The 22,379-nt window shown below is 52.3% G+C and overlaps 2 protein-coding genes across 26 annotated transcripts in view; one reads left to right on the top strand and one right to left on the bottom strand.

Moving 5' to 3' along the window:
• TANC1 (tetratricopeptide repeat, ankyrin repeat and coiled-coil containing 1) overlaps nucleotides 1–15,271 on the top strand; it is a 246,689-nt gene extending 231,418 nt beyond the window's left edge. For all 21 annotated transcript variants that reach the window (XM_051849489.3, XM_089328272.1, XM_089328273.1 and 18 more), the window contains 8 exons: nucleotides 2,423–2,556; nucleotides 4,171–4,294; nucleotides 4,528–4,703; nucleotides 7,662–7,794; nucleotides 8,953–9,044; nucleotides 10,988–11,134; nucleotides 11,770–11,870; nucleotides 12,345–15,271. In XM_051849489.3, the coding sequence (XP_051705449.2) occupies nucleotides 2,423–2,556; nucleotides 4,171–4,294; nucleotides 4,528–4,703; nucleotides 7,662–7,794; nucleotides 8,953–9,044; nucleotides 10,988–11,134; nucleotides 11,770–11,870; nucleotides 12,345–13,611 (2,174 nt within the window). In that variant the 3' untranslated portion in view covers nucleotides 13,612–15,271. The remainder of the gene's footprint in view (nucleotides 1–2,422; nucleotides 2,557–4,170; nucleotides 4,295–4,527; nucleotides 4,704–7,661; nucleotides 7,795–8,952; nucleotides 9,045–10,987; nucleotides 11,135–11,769; nucleotides 11,871–12,344) is intronic.
• Nucleotides 10,470–22,379, bottom strand: part of WDSUB1 (WD repeat, sterile alpha motif and U-box domain containing 1) — a 66,300-nt gene continuing 54,390 nt past the window's right edge. For 4 of the 5 annotated variants that reach the window (XM_051849524.3, XM_051849525.3, XM_070070826.1 and 1 more), the window contains one exon: nucleotides 17,604–17,993. In XM_051849524.3, coding sequence (XP_051705484.1) covers nucleotides 17,836–17,993 — 158 coding nt within the window. In that variant the 3' untranslated portion in view covers nucleotides 17,604–17,835. Of the gene's footprint in view, nucleotides 10,578–17,603; nucleotides 17,994–22,379 lie in introns of those variants that run through there. The other variant, XM_089328287.1, reaches the window with a different exon arrangement.

The following is a 22,379-nucleotide window of genomic DNA, read 5'->3' as shown; positions in this document are numbered from 1 at the left end:
GAGTAGGTCACCCAGAAGAGTTGGAGGTCAGGCACTGACTCCCAGCCTGAGCAGGCTTTCCTGCGGGCACCGAGGGAGCAGGCATAGGCCAGCAGTCCTGGGGGGCCCGCGGGGGACAGGTGGGCCTTGCTGCACGTGGTTGTGGGGATCAGCTTTCCTGAGCACGTGACTCCAAGCTGCTGGGTGCCCAGGAGATTGCGCCAGGCCCACTGTTTGTAAAAGGAGCCCCAGCAGTGCCGTGTCTTGAACTCTGTGTGTATTGTCTTGCATTTTGTTTCTTTGAATACTGAGTTGATGACACTGTGGCATTTGGCTGCACAGCATTTGTTTTCACTGATGAGCAATTCTCTTCTGTACCACAGTTTCCTGATGTGCTCTGTGGCCACAGGCCTTCTGGGTGCTTCCAGCTTGGGGCTGCCGTGAGCCTTGTTGCCTGTGCCTGTGGTGCACCTGCCTGCCAGTCGGCTTGCCCGGCCATGAGACGCGTGCACCCCGCAGGCAGCGCTGGAGTCTGCCTGCTCTTCAGAGTAGTCACCCGCCCTCATTCCCACCAGCAGAGTAGGCGGATCCCCACCGTTCCCTTTCCCGATGGCTGGACTGCTGAGGAGGTTGGCATTTGGGCTTCCCTTTCTGTGAGGGGCCTGTCCCTGTGTTTGCCCGTGCTAGCCTGAGAGGTCTGTCCCAGTGTCTTCCTGAAGATGGGCATGTGTGGCTTGGAAGCTGCGTTTCAAAACAGAGCTGTTCCCAGGAGGCCCCGGGAGCAGAGCCCCAGCTTCACACTCCACTGCACCACCCCGTCTTCCTCCTGGGCTCCTGCACGCCCCTCCTGAGGAGTGTCCGCTCACCCCAGTGTAGAGCTGTTGTCCCACCTGGGGTCGTCCCTGCCAGCCCAGCACAAGCACCTGTTCTAGTGGCACCCCTTGTGTTCCCGACCTGCCCTCTTTGATAATCAGGGCAAGGGGAGGCTGGGACCCCAGTGTGAGGGGGGTATGAGGACCCTGGCTCTTCCTTCCCCTCCGAGCCTCACAAACTTCCCCACAGTGCCCCATGGCACCCCAGCAGATTCACCCAGCGCTTAAGGGCCCTCTTTTTTTTTTTAAGATTTTTATTTATTTATTTGAGAGGTAGAATTATAGACAGAGGGAGAGACAGAAAGTCTTCCTTCCGTTGGTTCACTCTCCAAATGGCCGCGATGGCCAGAGCAGCGCCGTTCCAAAGCCAGGAGCCAGGTGCTTCTTCCAGGTCTTCCACGTGGGTGCAGGGGCCCAAGGACTCGGGCCATCTTCTACTGCTTTCCCAGGCCATAGCAGAGAGCTGGATTGGAAGAGGAGCAGCCAGGACTAGAACTGGCGCCCATGTGGAATTCCAGCACCACAGATGGAGGATTAACCTGCGCCACGGCGCTGACCCCAAGGGCTCTCTTTTTCTCTTCTGTGACTTTCCTAACCCTCAGCCTTGACATGTTAGAGATTCAGAGCTTCTGAAAGGCAGGAATGCTGGAATACACGCTTGGCTCGGTAGTTACTATTATCAAATGGACGGTGTGACTGTAGGGGAACAAGCCATACTGGATGATAGTACTGACTGGTTTGTTGTGTTGTGCTGTATTCTTGCCCCTCCTGCTGTGGAGAACAGGACTTGGTGGTTCCTGGCTGTGCAGTGTGGGTGGGGCCTGGCAGGGTGGCTCGCCCTGCTCCCCACCCGTGTCTGGTGGAGCGTGGCATGGCAAGTTCTGTCGGGACTGCCCCACAGCCTGCACCGGAGTCCCCAGGAGGAGCACGCAGCGTCTCCCCCAGGCCCTGGGCCCAGTCATGGCCCGGCATGCTCGCTACCATGTCTGGCTGGTGAGAGCCGCCTGCAAGCCTGCCCAGTTTCCAAGGGAGGGGAAGGGGTAGAGGATACAGAGAGCCACCTGTCAAGGGGAAGGCATGGCTGCATGTAGCCCACCTGTCAGTGGGGAGGCGTGGCCACGTGTGGTCCACCTGTCAGCAGAAGGCGTGGCCGCGTGTAGTCCACCTGTCGGGGAAGGCGTGGCCGTGTGTAGCCCACCTGTCAGCAGAAGGCGTGGCCGCGTGTAACCCACCTGTCAGTGGGAAGGCGTGGCCACGTGTAGCCTACCTGTCAGCAGAAGGCGTGGCTGCGTGTAGCCCACCTGTCGGGGGAAGGCGTGGCCGCGTGTAGCCCACCTGTCAGCGGGAAGGCGTGGCCGCGTGTAGCCCACCTGTCAGAAGGCGTGGCCGCGTGTAGCCCACCTGTCAGCCGGAAGGCGTGGCCGCGTGTAGCCCACCTGTCAGAAGGCGTGGCCGCGTGTAGCCCACCTGTCAGAAGGCGTGGCCGCGTGTAGCCTACCTGTCAGCGGGAAGGCATGGCCGCGTGTAGCCCACCATGCACTCATGTGCCCTCCCCTGTGCTCTTCCTTCAGCCCTGACAGCCGCCACGGGACGGGGCAAGCTGGAGGTGTGCGAGCTGCTGCTGGAGCATGGAGCTGCCGTGTCTCGGACCAACAGGAGAGGGGTCCCACCTTTGTTCTGTGCCGCACGCCAGGGGCACTGGCAGGTACCCTGGGGCCCCTGAATGTCCCAGAAGCCGAGAATGGTCCTGGAGGTCACTGGTGAGCCTTCCTGTGGCTCCCCAAACCCCGTTTGGGTCTTTCTGTTCTTGGCTTCCACTTGCGCCCTGGACAGAATGGGCAGCAGCCCCACAGGGTTGGAAGCAAGCCTGCAACCTGGCTGGCCAGACCCCTGCTGCTGCCCATGGCTGCAGAGGGCATCAGATGGGCAGACTCAACATGGGAAGGCCAGCCTGGCCTTGACCTGCCTGCTACTGCTGCACACGTGTCCAGCACAGCGAGAAGAAGGGCTGTTCTGCTTGCCTGTGGGGGGAAAAACAGCTGTCTCCTGTGCAGTGCTGTGTCAGCCTGGCTGACTTTCACTGTGGATGGCAGGTTGTCTATAATGGCAGGCAGTGGTTCAGCCATGCATCTGTCCACACACCCACCCCATTCCTGGCGCCAGGCAACACATAAGCTACACACGCGGAGCGCCTTACCACGCCTGTCGTAAGAAGTTTCTAGACCAAAGTTTACACTGTGGAGTGGAGTCTCTGCTCACTGCGCCCAGCTCCATTGGTAGAAGCCATGCTGACTCCCCGCCGAGGTTCTGGCTTTTCCCCCTCGCAGTCCAGAGGGCTGGGGTAGTCCGTGCATCCTCAGCAACTCCAGCTTGATGCCCCGGAGACCCCCGCCTCCTGGCCTCCATGTTTTCCAGGTCATGGGGCGATCTGAAAGCATTTGTTAGTGTGGGGCAAGAGGGCTGCAGGGACACAAGGCGTGGTGGCCACGTTCTGAAGAGTGAGGCGGGAGAAACTCTGGGCTCACCCTTAAAGGAAGCTGCTCCTGGGAAGGTGGCTGCCTGGGATGCCTGTCTGGCTGTTCCTTTTTTCTGCCTCCTTCCCAGCAGGCAGGTTCAAGGTGTATTCCTGAGGCCGAGAACCTCCTTTGGGAAGCTTTGCTCTGCCTCCCAAGCACAGTGCCGGGGCTGTGGTGGGTGGGCTCCTCGCTGCTCCCTCACCCCTGCCCCACACCATTCTCCTGCACCTGCTGAATGAGCTTCTGTGCCAGCTCAGGTCCCTGGGGATGCTCGCCCTCTGGCTGCCTTGTCACTGCTCATGATTGACATCCCCTCCCTCCTCGAGAGCACTGCTTCTGCCTGGCGTGTGTGTGGTTTGGAGATACAGCGATGAACGGGGTGTGCTAAAAGGAGTGTACCTTTGGAAAAGAGATTCTGCTCAAAGGAATGCAGCAGAAAGACCTTACAGGCTCCTGTAGTTCATGCAACATGAAAGGGTTTCTGAGTCATCTGAGCTTTGAAATTTGTATGCATTTTTGTTTTAAGCTGGCAGGTAAGAACTGCACCCCTCGATGGGTACAGCCTGTGCACAGCGCTCAGGCCAGGGCACTTGGCATGCCCTTCCACCCAAGTGTCTGTCATTTCTTTGCGTCTGGAGCGATTGGCATCCTCTCCGCTGGCTGTGCTGCAGTAGATGGCAGTTCCCCGACCGAGCCAGAGGACACGGGAGCCACCACACCCCAGGCCCCATAGAGAAAGTGTTGGGTGGAGGGGGTGTGTTGTGCAATGCAGCAGGGAGACTGAACCTGAGCCTTTCTTTCAGATCGTGAGGCTGCTGTTGGAGCGCGGCTGCGACGTGAACCTGAGTGACAAGCAGGGCCGGACGCCCCTCATGGTGGCCGCCTGTGAAGGCCACTTGAACACCGTGGAGTTTCTCCTTTCCAAAGGTAGCTGCCCAGGGCCCTGCATGAGCAGGCTTGCGCGGGTCAGAGAGCCGGCTCTGGCAGGACCCTGGGGATACGATTGGGAAAGGCTCTGCCATGGTGGACTTCCAGCGCTCCCAGGGGCAGGGTGGGCAGCGCAGCCCCCCTGCCTGCTGCGCCACTGGCCTGTCACTCCACAGGGCCCCACGGGGTCTGCCCTGTGAGGTTCCTGCGCTGTGAATGGGCTTTTCTTTCAGGTGCTGCGCTTTCTTCTCTGGACAAAGAGGGCCTGTCGGCACTGAGCTGGGCTTGTCTGAAAGGCCACCGGGCCGTGGTCCAGCATCTGGTGGAGGAGGGAGCCGAGATAGACCAGACAGACAAGAACGGCCGCACGCCCCTGGACCTGGCTGCCTTCTGTGGTGACGCTGACACCGTAAGTGCCAACAGGTGCTCACTCCCCTCCGTGCCCAGGCCGGCACCTGGCACCTAAACACAGGCCCCGGGACTGCGTGCTTCGGGGTTGGCATGAAGCCATCCCCAAGCGTAGGCTGTGTGCTGTGGAGGCCCTGCATTGTCTTCTAATTCTGTGCCATGCCGTCTGTTCCAGGATGCACTGAAGATACCAGTCGACTCTAAAACGCTTCATGGTACCTGCCTGCAAACCACGTGGTCAATATATATACACACACACATGTAGTTTTCATTTCAGATTGATAGTAATGCATTGAAATAGAGTTCCTGCATAGATCACTTAGAAACCGCTTCCACGCGGGAGAAGCTAGGTTAGCTGGCTGGTGTTTCTTTTGTTTTTAATTGCCAGGTCGTAATTGTATGTGTTTATGAGGTGCACTGTGATGCTGGATGCATGGATACATTGTAGAATGATCAGACCAGGCTGAACATGTCCATCCCTCAGGTATTTATCATTTCTTGTGATAGGAACATTTAAAATCTGTCTTAGCCGTTCTCAAGCGTGTGATACACGGTGTCCAGCTACAGGGCCTCTGGTATGCAGCTGCCATTTACCCCAGAGCTTTCAGTGTCTAATGGTGACTGTACCCGGTGACCGATGGCTCTTTTCCCTTCTGATCCTTGGCCCCGCCCCGCCCCTGGTGACCACCTTGCAACTGTCTACTTTTGTGGATTCAGTTTTTTTAGGTTCCACACAGCAAGTGATATCATGCATGTTTGTCTGTGTATACCTGGCCCATTTCACTAAGCGTGACATCCTGTAGGGTCACCTCTGTGGTACTGCATGGCAGAATTTCCTGCTTTGTCAAGGCTGAACAGCATCCCGCTATGTATATACGGGGGACTTGAAAATGTGAGGAAAATGGGATTGAAAGATACTGGGGGGATGGGCATTGCAGTTAAGACTGTGATCACGACATTCACATCTCCTACTGGAGCCCTTGAGTTTACGTCCTGGCTCTGCTACTGACTCCAACTTCCTGTTAACACACCCCTGAGAGGAACAGGTGGTGGCTCAAGGAGTGGGACCCAGATTGAGTTCCTGGCTGCAAGCCCCAGCCTGGCCCCAGCCTCTAAGGCGGAGTGATATTCCTTGTGTGTTCATCACATCATCCATTGATGGACACTCGGGTTGCTTCTGTGTCTTAGCTGTTGTGAATAATGCTGCCGTGAGCATGCAGAAATCTCCTCACAACCCTGCTCAGTTCTTTTGAGCTTATGCCTAGAAGCGGAAATTCTGGGTCACGTGGTCATATTTTTTTATTTGAAAGGCACAGTTGTAGAGAGGTCTTCCATCTGCTGGTGCAGTCCCCAGATGTCCTCAATGGCCAGGGCTGGCCCAGACCAAAGCCAAGAGCCAGGAGCTTCATCTAGGTCTCCCCCATGGAGACGGGGCCCAATCACTTTCCATTGCTTTCCCAGGCCATCAGCAGGAAGCTGGACTGGAAGTGGAGCAGCCAGTACTCAAACCGCTGCCCACATGGGATGCAGGCACCACTTAAGTCATTTAAGTCAGCAGCTTAACCCGCTGCGCTACAATGCCAGTCCTTCATTCTACTCTCAGTTTTACATTTTTGAGGAATTGCCACAATCCCTTCCACAATAGCCGCATCATTTTAGATTCCCACTAACAGGGCACAGGGTTTGCATTTCTCCACCTCTTCACCAACACTTGTTACTTTGTTTTTTTAATAGCAGCTATACTAATGGGTACGAGTTGATATTCCCTTGTAGAATTGATATGCATTTCCTTAACGATTGGTGAAGTTGGACATCTCCTATGCCTCTTGGCCCTCTTTATCATCTTTGGAGAAATGCGTGTTCAGGTCCTTTGTCCATTTTAAAGATTGGGTTGTCAGCTGGCACTGTCTTACAGGCTAAAGCCACCACCTGCAATGCCAGCATCCCATAGGGGTGCCGGTTTGTGTCCCAGCTGTTCCACTCCCTATCCAGCGCTTGGGTGATGGCCTAGAAAATGCAGTGGAAGATGGCCCAAGTGCTTGCACCCCTGCCACTCATGTGGGAGACCTGAAAGAAGTTCCTGGCTTGACCTGGCCCATTGCTGGCCGCTGTGGTCATTTGGGGGGTGAACCAGTGGATGGAAGTTCTCTCTCTCTTTTCCTCTCTCAATAACTGACTTTCAAACAAATGAATACATCTTTAAAAAAAAATGGGTTGCTTTGTTGTTGAGTTGTAGTTCTTTGTATTTTCCAGGTATTATCCCTCTAATAACTGTGACTGACTGGTGGACTGATAGCCTGTCCTGTCAGATCCACGTGGACATCTAAACTGGGCACAGGGTTACTTTAGTAAGCAGAGGAACTGCAGTGGCCAGAGTGGTTTCCCCTGCCAGTCCCTGTTCAGTCCAGGTGACAGCGATTGATCACATGGGATCAGTCTTTCTGCCGTGGTGTGAAATGCGTCTTTCCAGTCTCAGCACACTCCAGGTCTCCTTCCTGAGTCTTCATGTGAACTGTCTGCAGGCCCAGCTGGCCCCGCGCTGCCGGCGTTTGCGGCTCGCAGTCCGCAGGCTGTGTGGGTGTGGGTGTGGGTGTGGGTGTTTCTGAAGGGCTGCACGTTGGAGCTCATCAGAGAAGCCACCTCCCAGTTAGCTGGAGGCAGGGAGGTGGCTGCTGAGGGGGGTGAGGCTGAGACACACCCCGCACACCTGCCAACGCTTGCCTGTGGTGCTGAGGGCACGTGTGGGGCAGCAGCCGGCGTTTCGCCCGTCAATGACAGCAAGGTCACCGTCACAGAGCAGGCTTGCCCTGTCTGGCTCGCAGCTCCTCTGTGTTTCACGTCTTCTTCGTTTCTGTTCCAGGATCGCTCGTGGCCAGAGGCACCTGGGGTGGCAGTGAAGCTCAGTCAGGGCGGTGCACCTGCGCCGGCTGCCACCCAAGGCCTGTGCTCTCCCCTGCAGGTGCTGTACCTGGTGGAGAAGGGAGCCGTGATCGAGCACGTGGACCACAGTGGGATGCGTCCCCTGGACAGAGCCATCGGCTGCCGAAACACCTCTGTGGTGGTGACACTCCTCAGGAAAGGAGCCAAACTGGGTCAGTGCAGTCCACCTGCCCCGGCAGAGCGGGGAGAGGGAGGGCAGCTCCGGGCCTTGCACACCCACCTGCTGCCAGTTAGGGAGGAGGACGGCCGATGTCTGTGGGGCTCGCACGCCCCTCTGAAGTGCTCAGCTGGCTATTATCACTGGCAGCATGGAGAAAAGGCATCGGTTCACGGCAAAGGGCGGTCTGGTGTGGCAGATGCTTCAGGTGCCCAAGCACTGCCCAGGGAGTGTTGGGCCTGGAGGGGCGGGGTTGGCCTGGACAGATGTGTGAGCCCACCTGGCAGTGCTCACCTGGCAACTATAAAGAGTAGACCAGGCTGAGATGCGTGGCTCCAGGGTTGCGGGAGTCCACTGGGGGGAGGGGTTGCGGGACGGACCCCTGCACAGTCTCTGGGAGGAGAGCTGGTGACTGCAGGGGCAGGGACTGGGCAGGGAAGCCCCGCCTGTGTAGCCAGGTGCAGCGTGGCACACACTCCAAATGTGTGGACGAGGCAGTGACCAGAGTGGCCGGGTTTAGGTCTGGTAGGCGAGACCTCGGGCCAGGAGCCGTGGTGGAAATGAGATGAGCCAGCTGCAGGCAGCAGCGCCCTATCCTGTGCAGGCGCCCACTGCGCTGCAGTCCCCTCCCCACAGCTCTGCAAGGAGGTGGTAACGATGACATCGTCTTCCACATGGGAAAACGGAGCAGAGGAGCTACACAGCTTCCCGAGGCAGGTGACAGGAAGGACAGCCAGGTGCCCCAGCCCCCGCATCCCCAGGGGTTGCGGAGAGCGCAGTGGCCGTGACAGAGGTGGGGTGCGGAGGAGAAGCCGGGCGGGATGGCAGGGCCTTGAAAGCAGGTGGGCAGACTGTGAGGGCAGGCTGCTGCAGGGAGGGCATTTGGGGCTGCGCCCCACTCTCTCCCCAGCACCCTGATGCCTCGGCTTCTCATTGCTTTCTTCAGTAGATGACAAGGACAGCCTTGCCCAGCACCGGCCCCTCCCGACTGCCTGCCTAGTGCAGCGTGAGATAGGTCACGGGCCACACCAGCTCCCGGGGCCTTGCCCCTTGCCTTCGTCACGCTGTGGCCCTGTGTTGGTGTCATGCAGCGTGGTGGGGCCTAGGAGCCTGAGAGCCATTCCTCTTCTCTGAACGCGTGTTTCTTTTGCAGGAAATGCTGCGTGGGCGATGGCCACCTCCAAACCTGATATTCTGATTATACTCTTGCAGAAATTGATGGAGGAAGGAAATGTGATGTACAAAGTAAGTGGTGGCGCCCTGCTCTCTGCTGATGGCACCCCTCCCAGCATCTTCTTCCTGCGGGCTTGCCCTGGGGCAGCCGTGTCCCAGGGGTAACAATGTGGTCTGGAAGGCGCAGGGGAGGCGGAGCTGGCCTCCTGCCCCAGCTCTGTCTAATGTCCTAACCGCAGGGCCTTGAAAGTGGCAAGCACTCTCCATGTGTCCGGGGACTGTTACTCTAAGCAGCCCTGGAGACCATGGCTGTGGCCTCCTTCCTGAAGCCGTGGCACCTCGTGCGGGAGCTTCCGCAGCCCTGCCCATCCTTTCTGTCAGCTGCCCAGCCTGTGGCACCACCACGTGGGAAAGGAACACCCGGGAGACGTTTCCAGAAGAAAAGAATTGTTCAGTCTCCCAAGCCTTTCCTATCTGAATCTTAATATCTAGAAACTCCTGGAATTTAAAACTGTTTCCAGGAATATACTTCAAGAAAGTTTTAATTGAACATATTTATAGAGTACAGTGTGATAATTTAATATATACCAATGACATATCATCAAGTCAGGATAGCATTTCCATCTCCTTCCTTAATCACTTCTGTAGAATTTCTGACTGACACTTGGTGATGCTATGTATGCATGGGGTACACTGTGGTATTTCAGTCAGGGTCAGTGCCCTGTCCCCTCTTCTTGTCCTTGCTTTCTGTTTGAGGCTCCAAGCTCCTCCCTTCTCTGTTCTTGTGAACCACACGCACCCCATGCCGTGGAGGCCGGAATGTGTCCCCCTGTTCTGCACACTGTCACCCATTGGCCATCCTCCCTTCACAGCCCTCCAAGACAGCTCGATTGAACACAGTCAAGTAGCATCTAATACTCAGGAGACTGAATTAAATATTTCCCCAGGGAGAGTGGAAATAACGCTACACAGACTGATGAACCTGGCTTCAGATTTTCCAGAAGACGACTGCGGTCAGATCAGAACCAGCCAGCCAGGGAACATTCCAGACTGCAGACAGCGTGGTCTCTGTCACGGCTGCTCTGCTCAGCTGAAGGGGCACAAAAGCAGGCACACGAGTGGACAGATGTGGCTGTGTCCCAATAAAACTTCATTAGTAAACTTCGGGTGGCAGGCTGGACAGGGCCTGCGGCACTGGTGTAGATAGATTGGGTGCTATTCACACAGATCACTGTTCCTTCCAGGTCTGTGATTATTTAGAATTTAAAAATTAGGAGGAAAAAAACACTATATGGTGACCCTTTTAATCCTTTCCGCTGTTAGGCAGCTATAGGCTCGGTGTTGCAAGGTTTTCCCCTTTATTTAATAGTAACAAATAAATGGGGCTGGCATGGAATCAGTTTGAAGCTGAGTTCAGAGTGTGTGCTGGTGTGGCTTTGAAGTGGTTTCATACGGATTCCGGTCGGCAATTATGTCTGCTGGTCCGGCCATTTTCCACGGCTGCTTCCCGCTGCGCAGTGGGTCTGGCTGAGTGCTGGGATTTTTTGTAGCCTTGAAAGCGGGGTGTGGTGCTATTCTGACTTTGAAGACCATGCTGTCTTCACTCTGAAAAGAAAAATTATTATTCTGCAGCAGGTTTTAGGTTCATCCGCATACTGCCTTAGGAACGGCATCACTCCCCTCCCCCTCCCCCGATTTCTGTGTTGCTGGGCATTAAAATATCCTCAGGTGAAACAGCATTCCTGAAACAGTTGTCGGAAGCACGTAACAGAGAAGCTAATCCGCTGCTTTAAGGCCGCCGTCCACCTGGCAGCCGGCGGGTGCCTGCCGTCCCGCGTCCTGCCTTGCTCCGCCTGGCCTTGTGTCTCGGCGGCGGGGCCCTATGTGTGGCGGTTGGCAGCCTTCCCTGGTGGGGGTGGGCAGGGGAGAGCCCTGCCCCGGGTCAGCGGGCACCTACTCCTATTGCAGACCCTGAAAAAGCGCCCCCTTCCTGTCTGTGACCCTGAACCCTCTAGAAAGGGAAGATGAAGGAGGCGGCGCAGAGGTACCAGTACGCCCTGAGGAAGTTCCCCCGAGACGGGCTCGGAGAGGACATGAGGCCGTTCAACGAGCTGCGGGTTTCCCTCTACCTCAATCTGTCCCGCTGCCGAAGGAAAACGAACGTAAGCTGGACCTGTTGCTCCTCCACCCCGCTCTGCCTGCTCGCTGGCCCCTGTGCCGGCCACATCCGGAGCTCCCGACGAGCTGTCTGTCCTGCGTGCCAGCTGCTGGGTGGGCGTGGTGACATGCACTGGGGTTTAATTCCTGCTGCCTCCATGAGAAGAAGCAGGTGCAGACTGCTGCTCTGTATGGGGCAGGGGTCACCAGCTGCCCGCCCCAAATGCCTGCCTGCAAGAAGTAGTGGCCCACCCAAGGTGCCTTCCAAATGGGTTTGCTCCTGTGCTGCCGCCTTCCTCCTTTTTTCCCACTCTCCTCCCCCAGCAGCTCTGTACCTTCGTGCTGCCTCCACCTGCTGGCCAGGCCACGCCGCCCTCTCCCACCTTCTGTGTGCTGTGCCTAGACTGCGCTCCCTCCCCCTGGCCGTCTCTCTTGCTTCTCTCTGGGATTCTGCTCTTGGGTGCATCCATAAGCTGCAACAAGATGCTAACTGCAGTAAAGCAAGCTGAGCAGAAGCCTCCCCCGGCCTCAGCCCCTGGCTGCTCCCACACCCGTTCTCCTTAGAGCAGAGTCCCAGGGCAGCAGCTGCCTGGCGGGGTTTTGGTTGCTTCTGACGCCTGTCTTTCCATCTTGACACCAGGACTTCGGCATGGCAGAAGAGTTTGCTTCCAAGGCCCTCGAATTGAAACCCAAGTCCCATGAAGCCTTCTATGCCAGGGCGAGGGCGAAGAGAAACAGCAGGTACCGGCGGGCGTATTTCCAGGAGTCGGGCAGCCTTCCCTACAGGACACACCTGCTCCAGATGGGCTCCTGGGCTGCCTCGTGTGCCTTTCGTTGCCAAATAGCTTCCAAAGCCAGCGGGTGGCTGTCACTGGCAAGGCTGCATGTGCTTGCCCCTGACCCCACAGTCACTCCACCTCCCCACCGCTGGTTGAGACTTATGGCAAAATAAAGCCCCCAGTGTCCACATTTCAGTGGAGCTGCCCACCTGGGGAATGAAGCGGAAAGGGGGGCTTGTAGGTGACACTTGAGTTAGGGTGCCCAGTGCCCCGGTGGCACACAGGTGTGGGTGGGGTTGCAGTGGCAGCGGCCCAGCCGAGGAACTCCAGGCTAAGGAAATGGGTCCCTGCTGCCAACCGCAGCTGTGGCACGCAGAGTGGCCCTGGGAGCGTGTTCACACGTGGCATGTCGTTTCGTCTCCTCTGCTTGCCACAGGCAGTTCGTGGCAGCGCTGGCGGACTTGCAGGAGGCGGTGAAGCTCTGTCCCAACAATCAGGAAATCAAGCGGCTCCTGGCCCGCGTGGAAGAGGAGTGCAAGCAGCTACAGAGGAGCCAACAGCAGAAACAGCCGGGCCCGCCGCCGGCTCCTCACAACGACTCGGACAATGAAGAGGAGGCCCCGGCCGCTGGCCTCGACGACCGCTTCGATCTCGAGGAGGTGGAAGAGGAAGAAACGTCTCCCCCCGAGGAGCCCATCTCCCCGCCGCCCAGGTGCCAGCCGTCGCCATACATCCGGAACCTTCAAGAAGGGCTACAGTCCAAAGGCCGGCCGGGCTCGCCCCAGAGCAGGGCCGCCGTGGGCAAGCCACCGCGGGAGCCCGTGGCCCAGCCGGGGCTCATCCTGCAGCCCAGCAAACAGGCGCAGATCGTGAAGACGAGCCCGCGGCCAGCACCCGGACCCGGAGCGAGGGGCGTGCCCCAGAACCCTCCGCCGAGTCCCATGCCCCCTCGGATCTCTGCAGCCACGGCGGGCAGAAGCCAGCACGTGGAGGTAGCGGGCCTAGTCCCCGCGGGCGCGGGCTGTAGCCACGGAGGGGAGCGGCGCGGCCCCAGCCACCACGCTCAGCTGTCCGGCCAGGTGAAAGCCCCGGGGGCTGTGGACGCGGCCTCCCTGGCCAGTTCCGGCTCTTCGGGGTCTCCCTGCAGCAGCATAAAGATGTCAAGTTCAACCAGCAGTTTGACTTCAAGCAGCAGCTTCTCCGACGGCTTCAAGGTCCAAGGTGCAGACGCGCGGATGAAAGACAAGGCTGGCCACCAGGTCCCCGGTGGCACGGCGGAGCACAGGCCCCGCAACACCCCGTTCATGGGCATCATGGACAAGACGGCCCGGTTCCAGCCGCAGAGCCACCCCACGCACCGCACCTGGCACTGCCAGGGCACCGAGGGGCTCCTGCCGGGCCCGGCCCCTGCAGCTGGCCTGCAGGCCTCGAACTCTGAGAAGCCCCCGCTCAAGCCCGGAGGCACCTACGCTAACCAAGCCAAAGCCTGCCCAATGCCCACACTGGGTGGCAGCGTCCGCAATGGGGCGCAGGGGAAGCAGCTGGAAGAGGCCCCCTGTCAGGACAGCAGGGTCGCCAAGGGCGTCTCTCACCTGTATCACGAAGGCCTGGTGAAGCCGCAGCCTCACGCTGGCGGCGAGGCACACAGGAGCCACCTGCCCTCAGGCAAACCGAAGCGATCGTTCATCGAGTCCAACGTGTGAGCCCGCGCTGCACCTGGAGGCCAGCGTGCGCCTGGGGGCGGAGCATCCCATGGGCTCATTCGTTTAACACACACACAACTTTTTAGCTGTATTTTTTTCCTTTCTTCCTCTGGGGTGAATCCAGTGTTACTGATATATTTAAAAATATGGAATAAAACTTATGTTATAAAGAGCTAGAAGCCACCTTAAATAAGAACAAGAAACGGAATCGAAAATAATAATTAGCTGTACCTATCAACTTCAAAATGTAAGACAGCCAAGCAGATATTAACTCGTGCTTTTCTCCTGAAATGATTTGGTTTTAATCACTTTTCTCGTAGCTTTTGCTATGTGGCAAAATCAGTATTTGCTTAGAGAATACAAATGCCCACTGACAGAGAAGGGTAGGTGTAACTCATGGTGTAAAGTCCATGTAAAGTCTTCTGAAAAAGAATTTTCAAGTTGCAGTCCACTGAGTCAGATCCCGATTTTATTTATACATGTAAGAGCATAAAACTAGGACCTGAGTGATTTCTAGCTAAATATGACTGTAAACATAGTAGGGTTGTTTTTTTTTTTTTTTTTTTGCTTTTTTCAAAAGCAAAATATGAGAATATGCAAGTATTGATCCCTTGATAGCAATTCCTTTAAGAGGATTGTACACTTATTTCCATCCTATGGGTCTTCATAAGATACTTAGAGCACCTTTTTGAAGCTGTATTTGTGCCTCAAGGTGTTCTGGATATTGGGAACAGTATGGAAGCTGTTTGCAGTCGGGACTGGTAGCAAGCTGGGGCCTTGCGGCAGTGCCAAGCGCAGTGTTCTCTGGCACTTGGAGACGAGCTCTCGCCTGGCTCCAGAACCACTGGGGACAATGACAGTGCTCCTGGAGCAAGCCTTCCACGGTCCTCTAAGGACAGCAGTAAATCTGGACACTTAAAAGGTATGGCTGGTCATTGCTCCTGCCTTATCATACAATCATTCCCTTATGGGTACATGCCATTTATATGAAGTAGCCCAGTTTTCTCCAGACTTGTAAATAGAAGGATTTCAAGGTAGTTCATTTACAAAGAGAGCCCCAGTCACACATCTGCATGTTCTCTGTCCGCTTCCCCCATGCTGGGACTGCACTGAATGGCGTTAGGGCATGCTAGCAGTGTACCAGTAAGGCACTTTATCTCATTATACGAACACCTCTGAGGTGCTACGCAAGTCCAACCTGATGTATTATCCACTTGTAAAGTTAAGGTACAGGAATGAACCTTGGTTAAAAGGTATTTTTCTATGAAAATGGGTGTTATGGAGGATGTTAAAAACGCTAGTTTGAAAGAGGTGGGAGAGTATTTGTTTTCTATGTTGGGATGTGAAGTTTATTTTCTAGAACCAGGGAGAAGGAAGTTCTATATTTGCAGAATGTTTTAATGCGTTGTCGCGGTGACGTTCCCGTGAGCAGCATCGCAGTTCGCACGGCAGGACTGTGGCGTGCCTCCCGGCCCCGTGTACAGCGTGCTGCGGACAAGTGGCCGGCCCCTTTTTTACGAGCTTTCCGTGAGGTCTGCTATTACTGTGGCTTATTTATTGTTTTCTTTAATATTTGTGAAAGTCTTACTCTTTTGTTACGTAGTTTTGTTTCTGCACAACTACTGTACTTTTCCATCCAGAATAAAGACTGTTAATAGAATTGGTTCTGTATCAACTGATTTGACAGTTAAGTAGAAAAATACCTTGGTGCCAGCTGTTTGCCTTGCTTTAATCCATGTTACCCTCAAGAAAAGAGTGAAAAGCATATTTTGTACTAATACTTCCAAAAGCATAGTTGGCTTCACGTTGTGCTTTCAGAACAAGAGTGGCAACTTCAGAAATTCCGAAATACGCCTGGTCAGACCAGTCTCTTTGCCTTACATGGGAAGCATGAAGGAAGCAGTCTGTCACTTCTGACATCTTTTACTGGCAACAGTGCATCTTCAATACCAGGACTAAGACTGGCAGCCCCAAACCCTGCGGAGGGCTTGTTCCCGGCCTGTTCGTGTTATCGGGAAATTAGAAGTGTGTACTTGTCTATGCTGACAGTACAAAGTTTCAAAGTTGTGTGAAGGGGAGCAAACAGCAAACTGTTGGTATCACAATAGCTCTAATTTGGAATCTTAAACCCAAGATTACTTTAGGTTACTGTCTACTGACTATTGCTAGCAAGTGTTAAGTATTTTCAGTCTCACTTTAAAACCATACAGTGAAATTATTAAAGATTAAAAACAAAAAATGGGGCAGGGAGGAAAAACTGTTATAAGCTAAGACATAATTCTTGTCAGTGATTTCCTGTACAACAGCCAGGGTATCAGAATTTATTAAACATGAAATTTTTATTTTGATTGAAGGTATATATATATTTTCTTCTTCCAACTTATTTGAGGTGGAGAGACAGGTCCTATCTGCAGATTCATGCTTCAAAATGCCCGCAGTGGTGGGGGCAGGGCGATGCAGGAGGACCAAAGCTGGGAGCCGGGTCTCCCACATGGGTGGCAGGGACTCAGCTACTTGAGCTGTCACGTCTGCCTCCCAGGGCCTGCATTAGCAGGGAGCTGCAGTCCGGGGATGAGCCCAGGTGCTCCCGTACGCCATGCGGCAGCATCTTAACCACCAGGCTAAGGCCTGCCCCCGTTTTGATGCATTTGCAGTACAGATGTATTTGTAATCTGTCTGTATTATGAAAACAGGTCCTTGGGTTTGGTAAGTTACTGGCATCTAAGTTTTCTCATTTTATTTTACAGGAAACTTTCCTGGTGAAACAGAAAAGCAAAGTTTTGTTTTTTCTTTTTAAGATTTATTTGACAGGCAGAGGCAGAGAGAAAGAAGTCTTTGATCTGCTGGTTCACTCCCCAAATGGCTGCAATGGCTGGGGCGGGGCCGATCCAAAGCCGGGAGCCAGGAGCTTCTTCCAGGTCTCCCACGTGGGTGCAGAGACCCAAGGACGTAGGCCATCTTGTGCTGCTTTCCCAGGCCATAGCAGAGAGCTGGATCGGAAGTGGAGCAGCTGGGACTTGAACCGGCACTGCAGACTGTGGCTTTACCTGCTACACCACAACACTGGTCCCACAAAGTACCTTCTTTACAACCTTAACTTCCTCAGCTGTACAGTTTCTTCTCAGGGCATTGTCAGGGTGTTGTGATAAACATCAAAGCAGCTGTGTAAAAATACCCTGGTCTGGTCATCCTAGTTTGAATTATATGTGAGGACTGGTTTTTGTTTTTTTAAATGCAACATACAAACTTTATTTAATAAAACAGGGAAGTCAAACAGGCACTTACATCCGAGACACCAGCCAGAGGAAACACCTTACTGCTTGCAGCTGCATTAACTGAGCTCTGCCACTGTGAAGAATACAGCTCACACACAGGCATGGATGAGTATTTGTACACTCCTTAAGTATTCACTGAATACTTCCTTATATACATGTATACATGAACTTGGAAAGAGCTGACGATCTCCAGGCACACTTCATTTCTGTTGATCTTTTGGGAGAGGTTGTCTGAAGAGAATACGCGGCTCTGGCTCATGGATCATGTAGTGAACCTACCCTAGACTCTGCGGCACACCAAGTCGCCTCCATCCCTCCTCAGACATCAGGTGGATTTCGGGTACTTGTTTGGAGAGTTCTCTGGGTAACAGGACATGCCAGTGCTCATACTGGTCAATCCCTTTCTGCATCTCAGCAAAGTCAACTTTTTCCTGATCATTCACACTACCTAATTTGTACCTAGGTTTGGACAGTGAGGAAAAGGTACCATCTTGCAATAAGAATCCAACAAAAATGCTTACCAGACAAGGTCTGAAGTAATTTGCTCAACTGGACCATCTATAATTATTTTGCTACAGTCTTTTTAAAAATATCTTAAAGAATTACCAGATGCATGGATATTAACTAGTATGTAAATATGTCATATTCTAGAGTATTCCAATCTTTAGTTACTTTGGGATATGACCTAAACCTAACAATAAATTTGGACACTGCAACTTAAAGACGAAGTAGAACTTTATTTCTATACCATTTTTACTAGTACAGATGTTTTTAGAGTAAAAACAGAAATGATGTTAAGATGTGGAAGTTAGTCCACATATTTTAAAGAATGAACATTAACGATTTTCAAGGTAAGTTAACCTTTCTCTTTCAGTTTTGATCTTTAATATTGTCTGGTAAGTAAAATTACCCTTGAATCATTCAAATGAGCAATCCGAGAGAAACAGCTTTATTTTTGATGTGTCTCTAGCCATCGATTGATGGCCATTTTCAGAGTCCTGTTTGGGGTCAGTACCACTGAAGAAAGAACAAGATTTGTCATGGGACTTGTACGTTTCTTTTTGCTGATCCAATTTTCCATTGCTTCCTTTTCGTAAGAATAGCCATCTAAAAGAAACCAACAGGTTATTTGTGAGGTAGGAAAGAGAAATTAGGATAACTAAAGTGAACATGGGACATCTCTGCCACTCGAATTTCTGCCATCTGAGTTACAGTAAGATTGGATTGTGCTCTGCGAAGCACACGTTACCTAGAATGGCGTCAGTCTACGCTCTTGCTACATTGTCTGGGTCCGTTTAACACTGCAACTCAGAATCCTGTCAAAAATTCAGAAGCAGTGGAGAAGAGCCGTGCAGAGAGGCAGTGAGGCTCACCGCCCCCTCAGAGCCGTGAGCTGTGTGTGGAGAACACCACCACACGCGCGAGCACGCCGAGCCTCGGGAGCTGCTCAGCAGAGCTTCCTGCGCCGGCAGAGCCAGGGACGTGGCCACCAGAGGTGACGGGCCTTGCCCTGCCGAGGACTTGGCAGCACAGGGACTTGGAGTGGCCGAGCTTTATTAACACCGTGTTCTTGGAAAAGTCTTTACAAAACACAAACAGATTGGAACTTTTACTCCACTGTATTTTGTAGCTGTGAAGACGAAAATCTTGGTTTCTAACTACATTTATGCACTAACTTGGGAGCTTTCACCTCCAGGGCCTACGAGTGCTCCAAGATTGTGACAGAACATTGCTAACAAGACTGAAAGGACCTAAGACTTCTCCGTGATGTCGTCATCTAGGTGCATCCAGCCACAGGGATCTATTTGAAATGTTGTGTTTCAAAGTAAAAACTATATAAAACAAGGTACATTTAGAAGAGTTTCTTCTATTGCTGTCCAGTCCTCGTTCTCTCTCTTCCGATACAGGTAGTGGCACACATGTTTTTGACCTTGGAGTTTTTTGGAAAATGTAAGCGAATGCATGTGCACACCCACGGTGTGTAGTCGTACACATGCACCAGCATGCGGTGCACACTGTTCTGCACCTCTGTGGGGAGGGAGGGGTCTCCGTGACATTGTACAGATGTCCCCACCGATACCTGGTGGTTTCCAGACTGTGCCTTTTATGAGCAGTTCTGTGCCTCTGTCACTTGGGTGTCTGAACAACCTGGGAGCATTCAAGAGGGGGACTAACTGCATACGTTTACTAAATCAGTAAACGTAAACATATACAGTTTTGCTAGCTAACACCAGCTTCCTTCCACAGGAATGCTGCTGGGTTTTACTCAGACCAGCAGTGTTCATGAGAACAGCTTTTTTTCCCTACAGCATCAGCAACAGGAGGTGCTGCAAACTCTTGGATGTTCGTCAGTCTGTGGGTGAGCAGAGGCATGGACAGAATGGTTACTGCGCCAGCTGCTTTTCTTTTTTCCCATGAACTACTGACTCTTTGTGCTTTTTTTTTCTTTTTTTGCCCAGTTTGCTATCAGGCAGTCCTTTTCTTGGAAAATTTGATGTATGTGGAAAATCAATACTTTATGGATTTTCCCCTTGAGTCTTGTTTAGGAAAGTCCCCCCCCCCCCCCATTTCATCAAGGAATTCACCTAAAGCTTCTAACGAAATTTAAAGTTTCTTTGTTTAGACTTCTGAGGCTTCTGGAATTAATTAGAATGTACTGTATGCGGGATTTAATTTTATCCTTTTCCAGATGGCTGTTAGCGGTCAGAATACCACTTGTTTACTTATTTTTTACCACCAACTTAAAATGTCATGATCATTGGCTAAATTTCCAAGTGCCCTTGGATCAAAGTCTGGGCTTCTTAAACTTAGTTCCACTGGCCTGTTCACATGGCAGGACTCCCATTTTCACGCACACGTTCTGCTCTCTGGGAGGGCGAGGGGCCTGCCTTGCTGTTCTTTCCTGGGTTGTCGCTGCCAGGTCTCGGAAAGGGGACCTAGAGGGCACCTTCCTGTGTCTCTGGAAATACAGCGTCTGTGTGGATGTTACATCTCTAAACTGGACAAAACCCACCTCACCGCTTCCAGTCCAGTGGCGTGCTGTGCTTTCCATTTACTCCCGGAAACTCTACAAGGGCAGTTCATAGCCTTCTTCATGTATGTGGTCAATTTTGAATGTTTATGTGTAGGCTTCGTTTGTTACTGTAAATTAAGTGTCTCATTAGGCCTTGGAAAGGTTTACTTATATATTTGAAAGGCAAAGCAACAGCAAGGGAGTGACAGCTTCCATCTCCCCAAATGGCTGCAACAACCAGGTCTTGGCCAGGCTGAAGCCAGGCACGGAGAACTCCATCCGGGACTCTCTATAGGTGGCAGGGGCCCAGTGCTTGAGCCATCATCTGCTGCTTCCAAGGAGCATTAGCCGGAAGTTGGATTGGAAGCAGAGCAGCTAGGGCTCCAGCCAGTGCTCAGGTACAGGAAGCCGGTGGCACAGCTTGACTTGCTACACCACAACACCACTGTCCTATAGAAAGGGCTTCCCCTCCCTCTCCTCTCTACCTTTTGAGAAGGTCTCTAATTTTCTTGGCTAATATCTCAAATAGCAGAGAGAGCTGAGCAACTTGTGCGTACCTGACTTCAGTGATAACACTTTCATTAGCTGTTGAACCAAGCACACACCTACACATAGAAGGAAAATTTCCATCAGTTTCTATTTAGGTCTCTTGGCATTTGAGGAGATGAGCCTAAGGGCTGAGGAGGATTTGGCATGCTGAATCTGCACCCTGTAGACCATGCACCTGCTTGGGCATCCACCTCCTTGTTAGAGCCAGCAATGGGCGCTCTAGAGGAAGACTGGAAACCAGGGTGCAGGCTCCTGTCCATGGCCATTCATTCGGCAAGAACACTTGTGTGGGCTTCCCAAATCTGTTGTATCTGGCCCCTTAAAGAAATGAGCGTCAGCTCGCTGCCTCCTCTCGGACCTGAGTGCTGGCTCTGGGTCCAAGTGAGTTCTCATAACCTCAGCTGCTCTTTATTCCCTCAGTCCTAGAGATGGTAGGTGCTTTCCACAGATGCACCTGTGTCATCTTTTGCTCTTTTTTGATACCTACTTTTATAGTAAAATTCAGTGACTCTTGGTTTATTTCCCAGAGCTGTGCAACCATCACCATTTAATTTCAGAATTGTCTCGTTACTCAGTAAAGAAATCCTGTGCTCATCACTCTCCCACCCTCTGGCAACCACAAATCTACTTTCCTTCTCAATAAACTTGCCTCTTTGGGACACTTCGTATCAGTGGAATCATAGAATTTGGTATCCAGCTTCTTTGACCTACCATTATGTTTTCAAGGTTTGTCCATACTTTTAGCATGTATTTGTTCCTTTTTATGGCCAAAAAGTATTCCATTGTGCCTACACCACATTTAATTGATCCACTCATCTGTTGATGGACATTTCCATTTTTTCTCCTTTTTGACAATTACCAATAATGCTGCTCTTGTTGTACAACTTTAAGAACATCTCTTTGGTTTATACTGAGAGGCAGGATGGTTGAGTCGCATGCCAACTCTGTTTAACTCTGAAGAACTCCTAATTGCAGTAACAGCCACACCATTTCATTCTCACAGAGGAAGGTTCCAATTTCATCACATCCTTACCAACACTCATTTTTCAACTTTTGATTCTAGCCATCTTAGTGGGTGTGACATGGTTTCTTACTGTGTTATTGATTTGTATTTCCCTAATGATACTGCACATCTTTATTTGTACATGTTCCTTGGAAGAAGTTCTTTTGAAAAAAATTCTTTACAAATTCTTAATTGGTTTATTTATCTTATTGTGGAGTTGTAAGAACAATTTGAGTAGGTAAAGGTGCTCAATTTTATTTATAAAAAGCTGAGTATACTGAACCCCAATCTTACATGGGCTGGCTTTTTCCTGATGAATGATGTTCATTTAGTATTGCTGTGGGAAACACTGTTGATTGAGTTCAATGGCAGCTAATTCATTTGCCATCAGGCTGGATAAATCTGATAATAGCATGTTTTTCACTTTCACAGGCAAGGGCCTTTTGTTGTTACTAATGCGGTGACTTTCCGTTGAGGTGACATAATGCTGTTCCTGTTATTTTGGGTCGTGATGTCCCTAAGTATGGTTGATACTTATGAATGTTTCATAGGTGTTCACAAAGAAGGTGTACTTTTTATTTTGAAGGTTCAAAGTTTGATGTTTCATAAACGTTTTGTGTACTCTGATCTATTCTGGACTGAGAACCATGCTCAGATCTAAAATTGCTATAACTTCAGGTTTGTGAAAGCTGTTGCTGTGTTTGCAGGGCCAGGCCCAGCCATGGTTGCCTCAGGTATTAAACAGCATCCGCTTTTAATTAAAAAAAAAAAAAAGGTCTGGGTCTACTGTCCAGGTGAACCTTCTCTGAGCGGCAGGGGTCTTGCTGGAGGGCAGATTACGCAGAGGCCAGTTCTGCTTCACTAGCTAGTGTCTTTCCCTGCAGTGTTTATTGGATTGGCAGAAAAAAGGTTTTACCATGAGAGCTGG

The sequence above is a fragment of the Oryctolagus cuniculus genome, chromosome 3 (assembly GCF_051225735.1).
Source record: "Oryctolagus cuniculus isolate XC-2025 breed Fujian yellow rabbit chromosome 3, ASM5122573v1, whole genome shotgun sequence".
NCBI lineage: Eukaryota > Metazoa > Chordata > Mammalia > Lagomorpha > Leporidae > Oryctolagus > Oryctolagus cuniculus.
This window is presented reverse-complemented; position numbering and strand designations above follow the sequence as displayed.